This window comes from Osmerus eperlanus, chromosome 20, assembly GCF_963692335.1.
Source record: "Osmerus eperlanus chromosome 20, fOsmEpe2.1, whole genome shotgun sequence".
Lineage (NCBI taxonomy): Eukaryota > Metazoa > Chordata > Actinopteri > Osmeriformes > Osmeridae > Osmerus > Osmerus eperlanus.
In genome coordinates, this window is record NC_085037.1 from 7,553,408 (window position 1) to 7,572,850 (window position 19,443).

Here is a 19,443-nt window from a genome sequence, read left to right on the forward strand (position 1 = left end):
AGACCATACACTCAATCTCTTTAATGGTCAAATATAAAGAATGGCATCTTAAGAGGAAGGAATGTTAGAAGAATTGAGACATTTAGATTGAGGAAGTATTGCGGCCACCAGCTACTCTGGTTCAGTCTCAGCTGTTGTTCTTTCTCATCAAGCTGTCTCCACACCATCAGTTTCACTGTGGACACAATTATACTGACTGAACATGGTCTGTGGCCGCTTATGAGAAGATATGGTCATGTTTTAACGGAAGTAACTGACCACAGAATCATCACAAAATAAAAATTTAAAGTGTAATTTAAACCATGAGATATAAGAATAATGATGACAAAGTAATTGAGTATCAGTTGTTTTTAGTCTTTATGTCACACCAAAGACCTCAGAAGTCACACTATGTGACTACTTGTTTAAATTCCTCAACCCCTTTTTTTAGGTGTGAATGTCTGTTACATGTGTGAACATGTGTGTAGGCATATGTTAGAATTTCCACTGAGTGTATGAGAGAAAGAATGTAAGATGTGTGTGTGTGTGTGTGTGTGTGTGTGTGTGTGTGTGTGTGTGTGTGTGTGTGTGTGTGTGTGTGTGTGTGTGTGTGTTGTGTGTATTTGTTTTGGGTTTTTCCAAGATCTTATTGATAGAGAAAGGATCAAAAAACAGAAGTGGTTACTAACCAAAGGGACTTCTGTTTTTATCAGAAAACATGCAAGATTCTCTCACAAACTAGTGTGTGAACTACATGAAAAACAATAGTATTCATTTTTTTAAGTAGAACTTGAACATATCATTAGCAGGTACAATATTAGTTACATTACTCCCAAGTCCAATTCCGACTCTTTTGGTAGATAGAAAAAGAAATATAGAAAAGTTGGGTTTGCAGTACTGGGCATAAATAAGGTTTCAATATCAGATTGGGATGGCAGTCAGGTGGCACCCTCTACTGTCTGGTTGATTGTGTTACATCAGAATTGTCAGCATTGATCTGTGTGTTGAGGTGGGTGCCTCTAGGGTCCTAGGGTGGTCCTTTGCACAGACTCAGTTGCTGCCCTGGCCTGGTTATGTTAGTGATTTTATGTTGGCTCTGTAAAGATTGGAATACCTCGGGAGCAGAGTGAACTTTTTGTGTTCTAATTGCGGGAGTGGAGAAAAGTGAGTATGGCTGAATAGATTTATGTAGTAGGGGGAGAAGCCACCTCCCGGAAATGAGTCTCTGCAGGTTGGGATGTCTGCATTACAAGGCCTCTGATTGGGGAATTGTGTTTGTAGGGAGGGGGCTGTTTGGAGAAATATGTTTGTGGGGGAGTGGAGTGGGGAAGCATATAAATGGACACTGTGAGATGTGGGATATTGGAATGCGTGCAATATGTCTTGATTGCATTGCAGGTGTTTGCAGAGAGGAGAGGAGGTTTTCTGGGGTGGCTGAGCTGCATTACGTATTCACCAACTGCGGGAACGTGAAAACGGTTTCAAGGAAACTCATCCACTTCCCTTATTTTAACTTGGCTCTACCAGTGGGTGGCAGTAGTCAGCTAACTGCGCCTAACTTACCAGAGAACTAAAGAGTAAGAAAAACAAGCCACTCGTACGACTAGTGCAAGGGGCGACGACGCAGAAGAAAGGTATTACATTACACATTTATATATCCGTTTTGGGGATCTCTATATTGGGTTGTTTTAGTTAATGGACTTATAAACTCAGTTATATGTTTAACGATAGAAAAGCCTTGTCTTCTATAGCGAATCAACGAATTATTTGTGCCACATGAAAATGGCTCTTACCTAGCCTAGCTAGCTAGGCTAGCTACTAAACTTAACGAGCTTATGTTAGTTAGATAATAAGGAGAAGTAGGACCAGCTAAGCGTTTATTTTACTGTTTGAGACGATTTAGTCAATGTTTTATCTTGGGGCTATATCGTAATGTGAAAAGATAGAGCTAACCGTAGCCTATAATAACCCGCTGAGTCCACAGAGAGGTGTAAAAGTTGGCTAGGCCGCCGTTCGATACAATATGCTTTACGTTAGCTATCTACATACTTTAGCAATCATATTTGGAGCTAATTGTGGCTGTCTAATTTAATGGTGGTTGTTTGGTTATGTAGGCCATGGCTCGCGGGCAGCAAAAGATTCAATCCCAGCAGAAGGCTGCCAAGAAGGCAGCCGACAAGAAGAAAGGACAGGCCGCCGACCAAAAGATTGCAGCCAAGGCTGCGCTTGTGCACTCCTGCCCAGTGTGCCGGGTGAGTTTGCTGAGCTTGTATTTTACATTTAGGACCAGTCCCTGAATGTGCGTGTCCAAGTCCCAACCTTGTCTTGATAACGTTAGATGACTCATGGCTAACCTCCTTTACTTATGATTGCTGCTTTGTTGACCTTCAACTGTTCCCCATTTAAGGACTGCTCTGCAATTTGTTAGTGGAGAATACAGTTACCTTTGTGTTCTGCCCATAATTACAACTGGAATAGCTCTGTTAAACAAAATTAGTACATTTGAACTATGTAAGGTGGTCAGAGTGTAGTGTATCAGTTAACTGTGTTAACATTCTCACTATTGTTCTTAATTTAGACACAAATGCCTGACCCTAAGACATTCAAGCAGCACTTTGAGAGCAAGCACCCCAAGTCTCCCATGCCCCCAGAGCTGGTTGATGTCCAGGCTTAGATGTCCTGGAGCTGGCACAGGAAGGGTAAGCTGGACCTGGAAGTCTCATGTATGTTCCTATTAACATAGGCAGTATTTCAATGTTGTTTAGGTGTTAAGATCCTTCTCTTTCCTGTTTTGTCAGAGATTCGATGGATGAGGAAAGAGCAGATGGAAGTCGAAGGAGGAGTACAGGGATTAATGGTCATGGGGGGTGGTGGTGGTGGTGGGGGGGGGGCTTAGGAATACTCGGGTAACATTGACCTTAAAGGGGGCGGGCACCAGCACCCGTTTTTGTATTTATTTTGTGTACATTTGGCCCCTTTAGAAAGATATCCCACTATAAGGTGTACAGTTCTTACCCACTGAGCACTGATCGTCCTGATGTAACGTCAATATAAGGACCTTATTTACTGGTCATTTGCTCAGTTGGAATTGTTAGAATGTCCCTTTATTTTACACCTTAAACTGCACCTCATGCCAATTTTTGTACACCTCTCACATACTCTTGTGCAAAATATTGATAATTTTACGTTTTTGAGAATGTGATGCCAGTGTGGAGGATACTGTATTTGTAGTCCAGGGACCGTGTTACCTGGTATACTTGAGTCATCAAATCATTCAAATTTGGCCTGATACCTAGTATACTTTAATTAAAAAAAACAAAGTGAATGACTAAATTCCAGGGTCCACACTGATGCAATGTTACGGTATTCTGCATGTTACCCTTTCTAATAAATTGAGCCGTATATAAAAACGAAGACATTCCGTCTGCAAGCCAATCTACTGGTCTGGTATTTACACACGCGAACACTTGTTTTAAAATACTGATTATTTACGACAAGTCTGTTCACATACCACCTGACACTTCTGATCTTTCAGTGGAAGTGTGTATGTTCGCTTTCTGTCACATATGCATCAATACGAGCCGTTGATCCCATGCAGAAGACTGCGCTACATGGTGGATTTTCACAGCAATGTGAAGGCACTACGGTCAGCTCTCCTGAAATCTGCTCACTAAGGCAGACCAACTGTCAGTCCCTGTGTACATAAGTGACTACAAAGATTAGATTTTTCATTGCTATGAACTTGTACTGGTTAAACCTGTAATTAAAGAAATCTAGAACATCTTTTGGGAGTATTTCCTGCCCCCGTGTGTGTGTGTGTTTCCATACCAGCAAAAGGGTCTAAGTCCTCCACTAAAACCTATACACTACACCTGAATAAAGTTGTTGAACCAGACAATCCATTGAGAGACTTAGTTGACCAGTGGACAATGTATACATTAAGGTATATGTCAAGAAGATGGCTGACCAACTAATTTATGAAACACACTGTCCAATTTTATAGAGATTTGGTTTACCAAGGGAATTGCAGGACAAATAGTGATGGATGTAATCTCATGTTCAAAGTGATACATACATACATAGTTTTTGAACTAAAAGTATGAATCTCTGGGAGATAATAAAGGGGTGGTAAAAATAGTATTAGGGGTGGGAATCTTTTGGTACCTCACGATTCAAATGGATTCTTTGGGTCACGATTTGATTAAAAATCAATCCATGATTAAAAAAAATCAAATTTCTATTCAATATATGCTTACATAAAAAATAATATAAAAAACAACTAGAAAAACAATTCTTTAAATTTGTGAATTGCTAAAAGACTGAATCGAGATTCATATGTGAATCGATTTTTCCCCCACCCCTACTAGGTAGTGTGCTAGTATGGATGTGGAGACCTTAAGGAGCCCAGCTTCTTGTTGGTGGATTCTATTGGTCAGATCATTTACATGACATCACAAAAAAAAAAACTTTAAAAGACAAGTTGTTGTGTGTCAGGCGGCGGCCCGTCAACCCACTACACCACGGGGTCCACCTACTATATACTTGGAAATAACATATATATTACTTAACTAATATCAGTTAATTATTAATTATGTATTAATTATACATTGGTTTGAGCGAGATTTGAACCAGGAGTACCGTGTTTGGCAGTAGACTCGATGGTACACATGCTTACCCACTGAGCCACAGAGGATTCCTGCAGTTACTTTCTACAAGACCGTGTAATTGCCCTTATGTCATTTCGATTCTATATATGTTTATATAAAAAAATGTGAATTGCTAGAAGACGGAATCGCGATTTATATGTGAATCAATTTTTCCCCCCACCCCTAGTAAATATGTCTTACTGTAATATGATTGTCACAAGAGGGTAACGAGAGCAGACTTTGTTAGGGCTCACACAAATCAACCCTAACTATTGTGTAATTATGATGGTAAAATATTGTGGGAACAGGTTTTGTAGATAGGAACAATGTAGATATAGCTGTCTACTTTTCATTTAACGTTGATAATATAGTTCGGGAACATATTGTTTATTGAATTACAATATCCATAGGTCAAAGGCCATTCACATAAGAACAGGTCTATACTGTAGAATATTCTAGAAATACACAATGGTTAACAGTGTGGGGTAAATGAAATCACAGGCACCCGCAGGTTTTGACAACCATGTTGCGGTGCTTCTTGAGGATGACATTGTTGTTGTCGTCGTAGAAGAGCACGGAGATGGGGCTGAGCTTGGTGGGGGCGCAGCATGCCTTAGGGACCTCCTCTGGTTTTAGGAGATGAACCTGACAGGATACACACACAAGGACAATACAAAAAAGAAAACTCAATTATGATAACTGTCAAAATATCTCTGTGCAACCATAGATGTAATGCTAAACTAGCACTCACCATAACATCGTTAGCAAAAGTTTTGATAATACAATATTTCCCATGTGTCAATACTTGATTACCAGAAGTACAACTGAGTGGGAAGAATAATGAGGATGAAGTTGTATGTACTGACCACTAGTTGTATCATGGCATGGTTTGTGGCATTCATGCAGGAGCCCAGAGGGTAAATGCATTCTCCATCACAGTAGAAGGCAGAGTAACCCGATGGAGCCAGCACCCAGTCCTATGAGAGGGGACACACTCAGACTTCTGTGTAGCTTTGAACCCCCCTGTTCCCTCTTAAGCCCAAATATCAGCCATTAGACCAAAATAATCCACTAGAGCAGTGGTATTCAACCCTACAAATGCAATGGCAACGTCTGACATAGGCTAGTCCTCAGTGAATTAACGTTAGTTGAAGTTGACAGCAACTTGCCTTCCACCCCAAGTCACTGAAGCTGACATTCAGCTCATGTCTCTTGCACGCTTGGCGACCACTGTTGGCTTGACTGTGATCTGAGAGGATGGAAAACAAAAGCTCAATGTTTGGAACAGGAAGGATATTCCAAGATGACATTTTGGACAAAAATGTTGGACTAAAATGTACAGCCTGATTTGGAATGTGTTGTCTATTAGAACGTAGCTTACCGCGAATAGGGGGTACTGGCAGATCATATTTGGTTTTCTTCCTGCGGGGGTTGGGTCTAAGGGCACGAGGAGGGCGACAGGGCGCCTGGCTCGCCCGGAAAAATGTCACCATGAAGGGTTGTTTGGCACGAGGCCCCCTACGACCCACCAGCCCCACCCATCCAGCAGATAGAGACCGGTCTGACAGAAAGATAAGATATGAAAAGAGGAAGAAAGGCAAAGAGGAGAAAAAAGACAGTTATGTGGGGAGAATTAGTTAGAGAGAGTAGACAGGGTGTTAGCGAATACTGTATGTTACCAATATTTGACAGGATATGTACTCTTTGCCACAAGGGGGCACCAAACCACTTCCTTGTTATGACCCTATCAGTTTGGTGCTACAACCAAAGCGTCACATAGATATAACAGTTATGATGTGTCTCCTCCTACCCTCCTCTGTCTCCACATACAGCCGTATGCCCAGGTTGCTACGTGGGTGGAGGAGCCAGCGGTTGCTGGCTGAGGTGACATCGAAGGCCAGCCAACCTTCCTGGCCCGCAGGCACAGACTGCATATCCAGCAGCACCAGTTCTGGCTCTCTGAGCACGAGAAGAGAGACGGGGGTACAACAAAGGGATAAAGTAAGACACTCATAACTGGGCACACAGAGAACAAGACTGGGCTTATATACCAATTTGATGTTCTATTCGAATTTTAAAGTATGGTGAATGTGTGCGTGTGTACCTGTTTTTGGTCTTGCGTGTGATCTCGTACACGGAGATGTGCAGAGTGCGGTTAGCCCTCTGGCCCACTGTTAGGGTCTTATAGATGCGAAACTCTGCCGCCGTCACTGTCTCTCCCTGTGGGAGGGGCGTCAGGTCGAAACGGAACTCCTTCCAGTACGGCCGAGGCTGCAGGAGGTCACGCTCCTGTTCCACTGGGGGGAGTGGGGAGGGGGTCAGAGAGAGAAGACAGAGAGACATTTATTTGTTATTGAAAGATCAAAGTCAATCACATTTCCACTTTTGACCAAATAAAAGCCTTGAATTTGAATCATCAAGTGAGTTCACATTGCAGTTCCTCGATGCCTTAAACCAGTGGTCTTACATTTACATTTAGTCATTTAGCAGACGCTCTTATCCAGAGCGACTTACAGTAAGTACAGGGACATTCCCCCCGAGGGAAGTAGGGTGAAGTGCCTTTTGCCCAAGGACACAACGTCATTTTGCACGGCCAGGAATCGAACTGGCAACCTTCAGATTACTATCCCGATTCCCTAACCGCTCAGCCACCTGACTCCCTCCCTGTCTTCATCCCTGATCCTCAAGGCCCACTGTCCTGTATGTTTTCGATTTCTCCCTGCTCCAACACACCTGATTCAAATATATTGGCCGTTAGGAAGCTCAGCAGAAACCTGATAACAACCATTCATTTGAATCAGGTGTGCCGGAGCAGGGAGTCATCGAAATGTAAAACATACAGCACAGTGGGTCTTGAGCATCAGGGCTGAAGACTACTGCCTTAAACAACCCCAAGTGCACACGCACTTTCACACACACCCCATCAGTCCAGCCTACTCAAGGACATGCTTTTGGCCCAGCTGTGTGTTGCCAACATGGGACACAGCTGGGAAGAATTACAGGCCCAACTGAAAAAGAAGAGAAATGGTGGAATAAGATGAAAATACTGCCGTGTGGATCGGGTCTAAAAATATACCCCCAAGCTGTGATTAGTGGTGTGTGTGTAGCAGATGCTGTGGTCCAAGGCTGTTAGCGTCTCTAATTAGTAGTGCAGGCTACGTTACAGGACCTAACGTGGGTGTTACACAGTACTGCTTGGCTCCACCAGAACACACGTTATACTCTTGGTAAGCACGCCTGTGTGTGCCTGCAAAATAGTAAGTGTGTACATGTGTGAGTGAGAGATAAAGAGTCTTACATCTTTATTTGGTTTCTGTCTTCATATACTCGACTCTCTTGCCGTCTCTCTTTTGAAATGTACTTTTAAAGTATCCCAACACTGTACTCCTGTTTTTATGATTTCCTCCAAACTTCTGTGTTTGCATAGTAAACTTCTCCCGTTCTTACCTTTGGCCTTTCTTTTTGGTGTCACTCATCTCTAAGTCCTCCCATCTCCTCCACACCTCCCTACTTTTTTCTCTCTCCCCTCCAGCCATTAACCCATTCATAAGGCAGATTTTACATTAAAAAGCAAACAATTTGTACGTGTCGTACAAATTGTCGTGAAATAAATAATTAGCAATTGTCCTTATTGTACAAACAAACACAAGGGACTTAATGAGAAAAAAAGAAGTTGAAAATGTTCCCACGGTTTGTGGGAAGGTGGAGAAAGGAAGCGCATGAGAAGAGGATGTTTGATTTAGAAGCCTGGACAGATAAACATCAGCAGGACTGCTGTCTGGGGTGGGGCAGGAGACACAGGAAGAAGCCGTAACAAGATAACCAGACTATCTTTGTGAGTCAACCCAGCTCCACGTCTGGGTCTGAGCTAGATCAAAAATCAACGCATCCTGTATCTCAGTGGTTCTCAACCCTGGTCCTAAAGTACCCCCTGTCCGGCATGTTTTAGATGTTTCCCTGCTCCAACACACCTGATTTAAATGAATGGGTCGTTATCTAGTTATGCACAAGCCTGCTAATGACCATTCATTTAAATCAGGTGTGTTGGAACATGGAAATATCTAAAATATGCAGGACAGGGGGTACTTGAGAACCAGGGTTGAGAACCACTGCTGTATCTCACCCAAAGCCTCAGTCAGACAGCCAGTAGAGTTGCTTCTGTTTACCGACCAGAGCATGTTCCCTCCCTCCCCTCACCTCACCCCAGCCCATCCTCCCTCAGTCACTCACCCACATTGACGAAGCTCATGACGGTGTCTGCCTCGCTGACCACCGTCCCCAGCGGCGCCGTGTGCGTGCTGAGGGTGGGCAGCACTGGGTGACCGCCGTGGCCCCCCAGCCCGTCCGCCTCCCCTAGTCCGTTCCCTCCCTCCTCGCCCTCAGCCGACACGGCGTGGTACAGGTCCAGCATGAACAGCGGGGCAGAGGACGGCGGGCGGAGCGGGGGGTGAGGCCGGGGCCGTCCAGGGAGCCCCAGGATGGAGAGGATCTCCTTCTGCATCTCCTTCTTCTCTTTCCCGCTAAGGCGGCGGAAGCTGGACTGGACCACGGCCTGGGTCTGCTGGGCCCACAGACACAGCAGGAGAGGAGCCAGGAGCAGGGACAGGCGGAGGGCAGGGAGACCAAACCCTGGGCTAGACCCAGGGCTGCAACTGGGCCTGGGGATCCTAGCAGGCAGCTGGTCCCTGGGTCTGGAGGTGAGGTTTATACCTACACAGCTCTGTGCTCCTCTTCTGCTCCACAGACAGGAGCGATGGTGGAGTGTTCTGGAATGTTCCCTGTGTTCTTCCCTACAGTTCTGGCTGGGGTCCGAGGTCTCCATGGTGGCAGCCCTGTAGCAGTGGTCTTCTATTCTCTCTGTCCACGGTTTTTCTACTGTTGTCTATTGTCTGTGCTGTATCTACAGTACTGACTCTACTCTTCCTGAGTACTGAGGGTTTTTCTGCCACCACAAATCTTTACAGAGCTTCCGACCAGTAGCAAGTTGATACAAGGAACCGTGGTGTCATTCACAAGTCTGACTGGCCATCAACTCTATGTACAAGACTACTGCTCTCTGTGTGTCACCAAGACATCAACACACCAATGCACACACAAAAACCCACCCAGGTACAGTACACACATCTGCGACTTGCGCGTGTTGTTTGGATGAAATGTAGACAGATGGAGACGTGTTTACTCTTTTCCCTCCCCCTGTTTATCTCTTTTCCTTTCCCCTCTCCTCCTCACCTGAATCCCTAATAGAGGGGTTTCTAGCTTTCCTACTGTGTAAAGACTCTACTTATATCATACCATGACAGAGAACAATGTAATTACAAGCCTTCGGATGGCAGTGATGTATTTCAATATAAATAAACAAGAACCAACAACCCCTTTGAAGGAGTCCGTTTGGTGGAGGATGACGGAAGAGCAGGTGCGAGCCCAGATGTGTCGCAGACTGAAATTTGAGCTGAAAACTATATTACCTGACTGGATTAAATGAAGAAGAATCAGGTCAACCTGATGAGCTTCCAAGTGTTACAAGAGAGTAACACTTCTGATCGTACAAGGAGAGTTGAAGGCATAAACATAATTTTTATCCTCATGTAGTTCTTTCCTTCTTACATCCAAGATCGCTCAGCTTAACCTCTGTGTTTCTTCTTAATTTAACACATGCATTCCTTAAAACATTTGTAGTTTGTAGACTGTTGTAATCCTTCAAGATAAATCCTTGTCTGAGTTTTCCAGACCAGGTTGGTGTTTACTATCACACGGATTCTCTCCTTCACGGCCAGTGAGCTCGGGTCTTATACTGTGGCGTTCCCTCTGTAGGCTCCTCGTCTAAGTAGTAGTTTAACTGTCTCTAAGCTGTCTATCATCAAGAAGCAGAGCTGCAGAACGCCTCCTCCCATCGCTCGCTCACCCCTCTCTCTCTCACCCCTCTCCTCCCATCGCTCTCTCACCCCTCTCCTCCCCTCTCTCTCTCACCCCTCTCCTCCCCTCTCTCTCTCACCCCTCTCCTCCCCTCTCTCTCTGCCCACATCCTCTCCCAGTGGACTCATTTTCTCCTTCCTCCCCCCACTCCCTCTCCTCTATCATTTCATCAAGTCATGACTACTTCCCTTCATGGCTAAATACCACAGAATCCATCTGAGTTTGGTGTAAGGGACATTACGATGCCATGTAAGTCTGGATGATATTTACACTCTGTAAACAAAAACATACACCTTGACCAAACGCCAAGTGTTGAAAGCAAGTGTGTTGTGAGTGACTGTGTTGCTACAACTACTGAATGAAGTCTCTGAAACCAGACTTTTGTATGTAAGACAAGGTTTCTACGACTTGGGAACCACAAGAAGCCGCTGACCTGACATCTCAGCGACATCCTCTACACAACTCCACTCACCGCGGCCCCACCCTCCACAGTCGGAAACAAGGTGAAGCGTCACAAATTGCCCCCCAAATATTTGACGATTTTATAGACTTTTGTGTCCTTTTGAAAATACTTTTTTGTGTGTTTTTTTGCCCATTTGTCATGCTGTGTGGTGTGAGGAGTGTTGCAGTGAAGGGTGGAAGACATGAGAAAGAAATGACAGAACAGACTCAAATATAGTTGTGAGGCTCAACACTGTGCCAGCTTGTGTTTGTGTATGTTTGACTTCAAAGCACTCTGGGAGTTGCGGTCTCTAGGAAAGGCACAAATGTGAAGACTGACCAAACCACTAGGACTACCATTTTGTCCTGGGTCAGAGAAACTGAGATGCCAGGACTTCAAATGTTGGCCCTTTTTTGTTTTTTCTTTCTCCAGCGTTGAGGGATTCTGGGCAGAAGGGGGAGATGGAAAGGAGCAGTGAGGTATGAGAGTGATGAAGTGAAGAAATGAGAGGTGGTGAGAACCAACAGTCAGAGGATGAACAGAGTAAGGAGGGAGAGGAGGTTGGAAGTGCGATGGATTTTTGTGTGTAAACACAAACACACAGCTGCATAGGAACCCAACCCCATCCGCTGTCGTAGAACCACTGTAAACAGGGCAAATATCTCTCTCTCTACCTCCATCCTTCTTTTTCCATCCCTCTATCCATCCATATCAGATATAGTGGGTGTGTCTTTATCTCAGGAGAAGGTCATTCTCCTCTAACCACTAATTACACTGACATTCCGTTCCACACTAGGAAACAAACATATACAGCACATATGCACGCATACACACACCCGAAAAACCATTGAGACCTTTTTTTTTTTTTTACTGCAAGCATATTTTAATACAAAACGAGAACAAAAAAGGTTTTATAATCTTAGTTTTTTTCTTTTACACATTTGACTTTTCCTACACACCCTCCAGTTACTCTGTCCATCACACTGAGAATACCACAGCATCGAAAGGTGCTTCGTCTCCTGAACCCAGAGTACACCCTCTAAGAGACAATAAATAAATAAAAATCACCTTAGGATGTCTTTTCATTTCATTTTTGTTTTCATATAACTTCATCTCTCGTATATAGATACACAGGAGCTAACCAGCCCCTGGTTAAGGATTGGACAGTTCAAATACCAGGAGGGATGCCATATAGGGATTAGGAGAGAAATTTACCTGTCATCCATATTTTTTGTGTTTGCCTGTGTTTGAATGGCAGCCCTTTTGGTCATGATCTGGGAATTGTAGTCATTAGCAAAAATGGCTGCCATTTTAATCAGTCATAATCCTATTGAGTTGGGTTATAGTCCGAGTAGAAACACAAAAACAAGATAGGAAGAAGAGGACATTTCAACATTTCCTTGGTACAAAAGATCTCAGGATTTCATTATCTTAATACTAATCATTCTCCAAGGTGATATGCTGTGATGCACTGAAAAATAAATATGTTTTCTTTAGCTAGAAAACAAAAAACAAAAACAAATACAACTGGATTATAAATTAACCATAAAACAAATGAAGACATTCAAACAAACAACATGTTTGCATACAGTGACAAGTCGGCGACCTCAGAAAACACACAACGACACACCTGCACAAATCAGCGAGCGCGTGTCGGGGTTGCTAAGGGCAACTCGGCTGGACAGAGGGCGTGAAGTGGGATTACAGCGGTACAGACTGTCAGTGTGCGCTGGTCGTCAATCTCTAATCTGGGTTAGGTACACTCTATGGATTGAGTGATGAGTCACATTGTCATATAGTGTCACATTTTTTGTTAGTTGTATTGGGCACCACCAATGTAAATTTTGGTGCCACTGCCAAATGAAACGAACAAAAGAACAACGGATTGTGACAAAACCAACCCTTATTCCCGACACACAAGCACACCTTCCAATGGCTGCGAGGACTTGGCCGTGTGTGTGTGTCCCCTGGGCCGGCTTGTGGTTAGGCATTCAGCTGTGAGAGCAGGAAGTGGTGTGTTTTCCCCTCCTACACACACCCGCTCCAGCCATGCTCAGTGCTCTGTGGTGTCTCTCTTTTTATCTCTCTCTTTCTCTCTCTCCCTCTCTCCAAAAGAGAAGAGACACGGTGGCAGTCATTGCATATTTTCTTTTCACCCGTGGTGAGGCACAGAACCCACAAGGCCACATCACCCACAGCTTCTTCTGAATGTCCCTTTACGGCATTTATTGTTTTTAGTCACTGTGGTGAAGTCCTTCCCTACTACCTGTGTGTTTGTGTGCGTGCGTGTGTGTGTCCATACTGTTTCTAAAGTAGTCTGCTCAGGATTTCCTACCAGATCAGAGTAAGAGCAGAAATGTCAAACACAAATAAGGCAGCGTCATGTTCCTCTGCTGGCTGGTTGGTCTGTTTGGTTCTCCGCAGGGTTCTAATTCTGAGGTTCCTCAACGTAAGGCAGTCTCTCGTACAACCCCTTGAGAACCTCGGAGGACGTTCCAGAACTCAGTCCCATTACGAAAGAAAACATGGTAGACTGGAAGGCAAACTGGGAACAGGGGTGATTTAAAGGGGTCAAGTTTGGTGCCTGACTGTCTTACCACACGCTCCTGCCCCCCCCACCCCCACCCCATATCACAGACTTGGGTCCCCTCCTACATCTTCCCCTGTCAGTATTTTAGAGTGTGTACAGGGACAGAGAGAAAGAGTCATCTTTTCTACCTTCTATCCTCTCTCTCTCTATTCCTTCAGCCCATAAGGTATTCTGTGTCCAAGCCCTATGGGTGGATGATAGGATCGCATGACCCTTTCAATAGTGCCAGTAGTCCATCTCCTCTGTACAATGTTAATGTGAGTGGGGAAAGTCTGTTCTACGAGTTCTCTCTCTCTCTTTCTCCATCCCGCATTCCTTTTCTCTCTCTTTGTGTGTGAGTCAACAAGGGGTCCAATGGAAGAAAGGGAGGATGGATGGGATGACAAACACATCTCTGTCTCCATCTCTACTTCCTGGCGGAGGAGGTGGAGCCTGGGTTTTTGGGGCTGGGAGCTTTCTTGGAGATAGTGGGGATCTTGGAGGGCTTGGCCGCTCCCCCTGGGCGCCTGGGCGTGTCCGAGGTGTCCGAGCACGCCGAGCGCGTCTCCATGAGCTCCGAGGCATCAGAGGCGTCGCTGCCACGCCGGCTGCTGGCACGGCTGCCCGCTCGGCTGACGTGACCGCTGGCAGAGGAAGGCCCACGCTTGGGGTCTGGAGCCGGAGAGAGAGGGAGGACAGAGGGGGGAGGGGAGAGGGGGAGGAGAGAGGGAGAGAGGGAGGACAGAGGGGGGAGGGGAGAGGGAGGGAGGACAGAGGGGGGAGGGGAGAGAGAGGGAGGACAGAGGGGGGAGGGGAGAGGGGGAGGAGAGAGGGAGAGAGGGAGGACAGAGGGGGGAGGACAGAGGGAGGGAGGAGAGAGGGGGAGAGGGAGGGGGGAGGGGGGAGGGGAGAGGGAGGGGAGAGGGGGGAGGGGAGAGGGGGAGGAGAGAGGGGGAGGAGAGAGGGGGAGAGGGGGGAGGAGTGGAAGGGGATGGGGGAGGAGAATGGGAGGGCAGAAAAAGAGCGATGAGTCCTACTTCAAATCAACCCCCACAGTGTGGAGGAACACAGTAACATGCTGAAGACAGTCTGAGACAACTGGGAAATGACAACTCATTCTGGTAAAAAAAAAAAAAGACGCAGATTAGACGCGGACAACAAACGAGATCATCAAACTTGAAGGCGTGTTATCACCGCTGCGTCCAGGCTTGGCCGAGGCGGGCGTGGCTCCTCCGTTCTCCCCCGTCAGAGACCCTCGGCTAGAGTGGAAGGTGGGCCTTTTGAGCTTGGAGCCTGACACTGCCCCCTAGAGGAGGGAGTAGAGAAGTTCCAATACACAGCTAGCACAGGGGCTGAGACACACAGACAGCTAGCTACCCACTACACAACACAGACAGACAGCTATTGCTACACAATAATACAAACAACAACTAGCTACTCGCTACACATCACACAGACAGCTAGCTACTCATCGCACAACATGAAGCTTCCTCTGAGTTCATGTTGAGCATCTATCAACTGGTACATCCAACAATAAAAACCTCCATCATCTCTTATACCTGAGCTCGATGGATCATTGTTACAGACTATCTAGCTACATGTCTATTTGCTGTAGCATACGTTTACCCTTCCACTCAGAGAGGCAGTGTGTGTTTGACCACCGGCGAGTGTGTGCGTTAGTGCGTGAGCGGACCTGAGGGGTGGATGGGGTAGTGGGGTGGCGGGGTGGCAGAGCGGGGGGGTCAGTGTGTTACCTCATGCCCAGGGGTGATGTGACCGTGATCAGGGCAGGACTGGCACTTGGTTGGCGTTGGAGTTTTACTGTGTGCCAGCCAGGGCTTGGCATAGTCACGCGAGTGAGTGTGGGAGGACTGGGAAGGGGGGAAGGAGGGGGAGGAAAAAGGGCAGTGAGCGAAGAGCAAAGCAGCAAAAGATGAGAAGAAGAGAGGGAAGGGAAGGGAGGAAGCAGGGGGGAGGGAAATGAGGGAATCAAATGTAGTGCAGTATGTTATAGTGCAAGAGTGGATGGATTTAAAGGAAGGAAGGAGGGTGGGAGCATGTATTGAAACAGGAGGTGGATAGAGAGATTGGGGGAGACAATAGAAGAATAGAAGGACGAAGACAAAAACAACAAATCTCACAGTTAAGGACGTGGTGATTTTGGACATGCAGAAACAGAAGGATATGACATCATTGATCATGTGACACTGACACAAAAACAATCACAGTACAACGTCACTTGAGTAACACGGACAAATCACTTACAATGACGACAACAACTACCACCACAACAACGAACAGATGAAAATGGGGGTTCTGGCAAGATGTTTTTATGTGTACGCCTGTGTGCCCATGTACTATTTATATGTGCATGTGTCCAGGTGTGTGTGTGGACCTCGAGTGGAGACCTCAAACTTATGGGTGTCGTCTAGGTGTAATAAACAATCCACAATCCCTGGAATCCGCCCTTTCTCTTAGAAAACCCACATTGGTCCTGCTTGAGAATGTGGAAAATCCTGGAGGCGGACACTCACCCTGGAGGAGGCGGAGGCTGTGGGCGTGGCCGGAGCAGAGGGCAGCGAGGCGCAGCTGTGGGCGCTGTGCGAGGCCGAGGAGGAGGAGCGTGTGGGCGAGGCGGTGCGGGAGCCCGGTTTGGAGCGCCGGCCGCGCGAGCGGAACGCTGCAAGGCCCTGCGACGCCCCCTCTGGCAGGATGAACTTCTCCCTCAGCTCCAGGTTCGTTCGACCCCGTGCTGGAGGGATGGAGGAGAGGAGAGAGGAGAAGAGAGGAGAAGAGAGAGAGCGATTCAGGAAGAAAGAATATAGAGGGGAGGGGGACAAAAAGAGGAGACACAAATGCGTCAGTTCCCCTTATCATGGCTGTCTGGGGGGTTGAGGCGGCGAACAGAACGAGGCAGCGAGTCAGTGCTTCCCTGGGCCTCTGCCCTCAAGCCTGGGACTAATGCATCAAGAGGCAGTGTTGTCCGAGTCACAGTGCTGTGTGAGGTATGGGTTGTGTTGGGTTGGTCTGGGTAAGTGCACTTGTGTTGGTGACATTACTTGTAATGGGAACAGGGAGAGAGAGGGTGTGACAGGGCAGCCTAAAAGGCTAGGGGGTGGACCAGGATCAGTTTGGTCTGCCATGGTTGTTTTCTCAGCTTGGGAGAGTGAGACAAGCAAAAATGACCTTGGGCTTAACGGTGGACACCATCAAGACGGCAAGGTCAGTGTAGCCAAACTAGCAATAATACTGCTGTAGCACATAAAATAATACTGTTACAACAGTAAATTACACTGTTATAACAGTAGTCAAAAGAACATAACTTGTTGGTAGAACAAGCTGTATTATTAGCCAGAGTTTGGCTTCACTCCCTTTGAGTTTTTTGTTTGTTTGTTCATTTGACCAGTTGTTAGTTGACTAAGGACCAGTGTCAGTAGTGTGTATGTGGGACATGCCTGGTTATGCTAGTGTGTGTGTGGGGGATGGGGGGGCACTGGATATATGGATACCTTAAAGCATTTGTTACGTAAGATACAGCAGCCCCAGGCAGCACACAACACACAGCCCATAGAAGCTAGCCACACAGGAAGAGAAGGAGGGGGAGGAAGAGAGAGAGACAGAGAAGGACAAGAGGGCTGCATAGCTAGCAGCGTCAGCAGCAGTGCACTGTGGGCCGTGGTCAGTAGCCACACCCCCTCCCCCACGGTCATCGCCCTAGCAACAGAACAGCAGTCAAAGGCCAGTCAAATAAATGGGTGCACCCTGCAATTAGGTCCCCCCGCCAGCCAGGTGCACCCTGTAATTCCCTCCCCGCCAGCCGTCCCATGAAGCCTTATTAGAAACCCAGGCTGGCCACACCCCTGGTCCTGGATGCCCTCGACAGCCGATTGGACTCGCCCTGCTATGGCGGCCATCTTGAGTCCACATGATAGACTAGAGACTGTCTCAGTCTGAAAATCCTAAAAAGAATGCAGATGGTCTTTCTTTCTTTCTGTTCTGTCTTTCTTTCTTTCTCATTCATTCATTCATTCATTATAAATGTTTTAATAATTTTTCTTACTTCCCTGAACTGATATGATTGTATGGGTGAAAACCTACATTCTTCTACACAGCTGTTACCAATCTACAGTAGTCTGCGTTGAATTTAGAGATTCCCTCAAAAGGTAGTAAGGAAGAAAGGATGCATCACTAGAGTATTGGATCAGGGCCCAAGACCAGGGCTGGTCAGGCTGTGACCTGGTGGAGAGCATGATGCAGACTGGCACACAGACAAGGGCAACACACAACCCTGGACCCACACACTGATACATAGACACAACGGCAGTGAGACAGCGAGGCTTATAGCTGGCTGGATGGATGAGTGGATGGAGAGAGTGAGGGAGATGGTGTTAGACAGTAAAGAGAGAGAGGACAGAGAGAGGGGGGTGTAGGTACCTCTACAGCAGAAATAGCCAGGAGTGACCGTCACTGAGAGACACACAAGAGACAGCGTGAAATAATCGCGTGTTTGGTGAGATGGACAGACGCACACACACGCGCACACACATATTCCCCCCTCACGCACACACATACACACAAGATACAGTATATACACTTAGGTGGAAAAAAAGACAGATATTCAGAGAATAAGAAAAAACAGGTAAAGTCCTCAAAGTTGACAAGCTAAGATACCAACGCAATAAAAACCACTTTAACACATAGGTGTGTGCGTGCGCACACACACACACACACACACAACCCAATAGTACAGAGTGTATATTCCTCCGGGGGCAGAGGAAAGGCAGGGTGCACATAGCCAGGACAGGTGGAAACGTTAGTGCTGAAACAGTCAGCAAGGCACAGTAACAAGCCCACACCAAAACCAAACCAAGAGCGGAGTGAGACAGAAACAAGCAGACGGGTGAAAGAGGGGAAGGAGAGCGAGAGAGAGAGCGAGCGAGAGAGAGAGAAACCCAACCTAGTATACGAGATGATATGGAGCTACTCGAGTCGGAGCGGAGGATCTTAAGTCCGGGATGTTGCACTGAGGAGAGAGAAAAGGAGATTGGGAAGAAGGGGGGGGGGGGGGGGGGGGAGAGGGAGGGAGAGAGAGAACTGAGGACCATGCACCATGCACTACTGCTCAGAGAGATGGAGAGCGTGAGGAGACAGGAGAGTGGCAGAGAAGGCCATGCATGTACAAGAGAACGTGTGGAGAGAGGGGAAAAAGAGACGTGGATGGAGACGCACGGGAAAATAACGAAAGACCAACAAAGATGATTCCAGCAATGAAGCCGGGGTGTTATGAAAGAAAAAAGAAAGATGGAAAAAAGGTTGATGGTACATAGCAAGGACGCCTACTGATTGCATGAAGAGCTTAGAAAAAGAGAAGAGAAGAACAGATCGTGATGGAAGAGTCAGACGACAGGAAGAGTCTGCTGTCCATCCTAAACACCATGTTGCTTCTTGTTCCTTTGAGTACTCCTGTAGTACCACCTATGTAGGTCTCTGTTACCTTTCCCCATGCTCTCTCCGAATCCAGAGGTTTGAATTACTGTACTAGATGTGTGTATGGATGTGCGTGTGCGGATGGAATGTCCTGCCCGCTCACCTCTGCAGGGGTCGTTCTTGACCAGAAACTCGTCAAGGGCCATCCATCCTCCGCCCACCCTGACCATGACCGTGCTCCTCAGGATACGAACCAGGCGGAGCTGTTGGGAGTCCCCGAACTGAGGAGGAGAGGAGGAGAGGGGCGAGGGGAGCGGAGAGGAGGGGGGCGAGGGGAGAGGAGAGGAGGGGGGCGAGGGGAGAGGAGAATGGCGAGGGGAGAGGAGAGGAGGGGGGCGAGGGGAGAGGAGAATGGCGAGGGGAGAGGAGAGGAGGGGGCGAGGGGAGAGGAGGAGAGGGAAAAGAAT

The 19,443-nt window shown here is 46.8% G+C and overlaps 3 protein-coding genes across 9 annotated transcripts in view; 1 reads left to right on the plus strand and 2 right to left on the minus strand.

The window, feature by feature from the left end:
• Positions 1 to 1,485: 1,485 nt before the first annotated feature.
• zgc:91910 (Zinc finger protein 706-like) lies at positions 1,486 to 3,762 on the plus strand. Of its 3 annotated transcripts, none has more exons than XM_062486631.1 (4): positions 1,486 to 1,613; positions 2,090 to 2,231; positions 2,558 to 2,678; positions 2,778 to 3,762. In XM_062486631.1, the coding sequence occupies exons 2-3, from the start codon at positions 2,097 to 2,099 to the stop codon at positions 2,651 to 2,653; spliced, it is 231 nt and encodes a 76-aa protein (XP_062342615.1). In that variant the 5' UTR covers positions 1,486 to 1,613; positions 2,090 to 2,096; the 3' UTR covers positions 2,654 to 2,678; positions 2,778 to 3,762. The 3 variants fall into 3 exon arrangements, with proteins under 3 accessions (XP_062342615.1, XP_062342618.1, XP_062342617.1); XM_062486634.1 differs by having other exon boundaries at positions 1,491 to 1,613; positions 2,558 to 2,702; XM_062486633.1 differs by having other exon boundaries at positions 1,547 to 1,613; positions 2,094 to 2,231.
• Positions 3,763 to 3,976: 214 nt separating this feature from the next.
• On the minus strand, positions 3,977 to 10,487 carry bmp8a (bone morphogenetic protein 8a). Its single transcript, XM_062486630.1, has 7 exons — positions 8,856 to 10,487; positions 6,730 to 6,922; positions 6,436 to 6,584; positions 6,007 to 6,186; positions 5,795 to 5,874; positions 5,492 to 5,602; positions 3,977 to 5,270 (listed from the first exon to the last, which is right to left on the minus strand). The coding sequence occupies exons 1-7, from the start codon at positions 9,445 to 9,447 to the stop codon at positions 5,121 to 5,123; spliced, it is 1,455 nt and encodes a 484-aa protein (XP_062342614.1). The 5' UTR covers positions 9,448 to 10,487; the 3' UTR covers positions 3,977 to 5,120.
• A 2,564-nt stretch (positions 10,488 to 13,051) lies between these two features.
• The window catches only part of macf1a (microtubule actin crosslinking factor 1a), a 130,386-nt gene continuing 123,994 nt past the window's right edge, over positions 13,052 to 19,443 (minus strand). For 4 of the 5 annotated variants that reach the window (XM_062486626.1, XM_062486627.1, XM_062486628.1 and 1 more), the window contains 7 exons: positions 19,140 to 19,257; positions 18,507 to 18,572; positions 17,984 to 18,016; positions 16,084 to 16,301; positions 15,304 to 15,420; positions 14,744 to 14,855; positions 13,052 to 14,221 (listed from right to left, as the gene is read on the minus strand). In XM_062486626.1, the coding sequence (XP_062342610.1) occupies positions 13,977 to 14,221; positions 14,744 to 14,855; positions 15,304 to 15,420; positions 16,084 to 16,301; positions 17,984 to 18,016; positions 18,507 to 18,572; positions 19,140 to 19,257 (909 nt within the window). In that variant the 3' untranslated portion in view covers positions 13,052 to 13,976. The remainder of the gene's footprint in view (positions 14,222 to 14,743; positions 14,856 to 15,303; positions 15,421 to 16,083; positions 16,302 to 17,983; positions 18,017 to 18,506; positions 18,573 to 19,139; positions 19,258 to 19,443) is intronic. The other variant, XM_062486629.1, reaches the window with a different exon arrangement.

Coding starts and splice junctions, on each gene's coding strand:
- zgc:91910 (XM_062486631.1), top strand. CDS start 2,097: ATGGCTCGCGGGCAGCAAAAGATTCAATCCCAGCAGAAGGCTGCCAAG. Junction 2,232..2,557: donor ACTCCTGCCCAGTGTGCCGG/GTGAGTTTGCTG, acceptor TTCTTAATTTAG/ACACAAATGCCTGACCCTAA.
- bmp8a (XM_062486630.1), bottom strand. CDS start 9,447: ATGGAGACCTCGGACCCCAGCCAGAACTGTAGGGAAGAACACAGGGAA. Junction 6,923..8,855: donor CATGAGCTTCGTCAATGTGG/GTGAGTGACTGA, acceptor CACTCCCCCCAG/TGGAACAGGAGCGTGACCTC. Junction 5,603..5,794: donor TCAGTGACTTGGGGTGGAAG/GCAAGTTGCTGT, acceptor CCCCTCTCATAG/GACTGGGTGCTGGCTCCATC.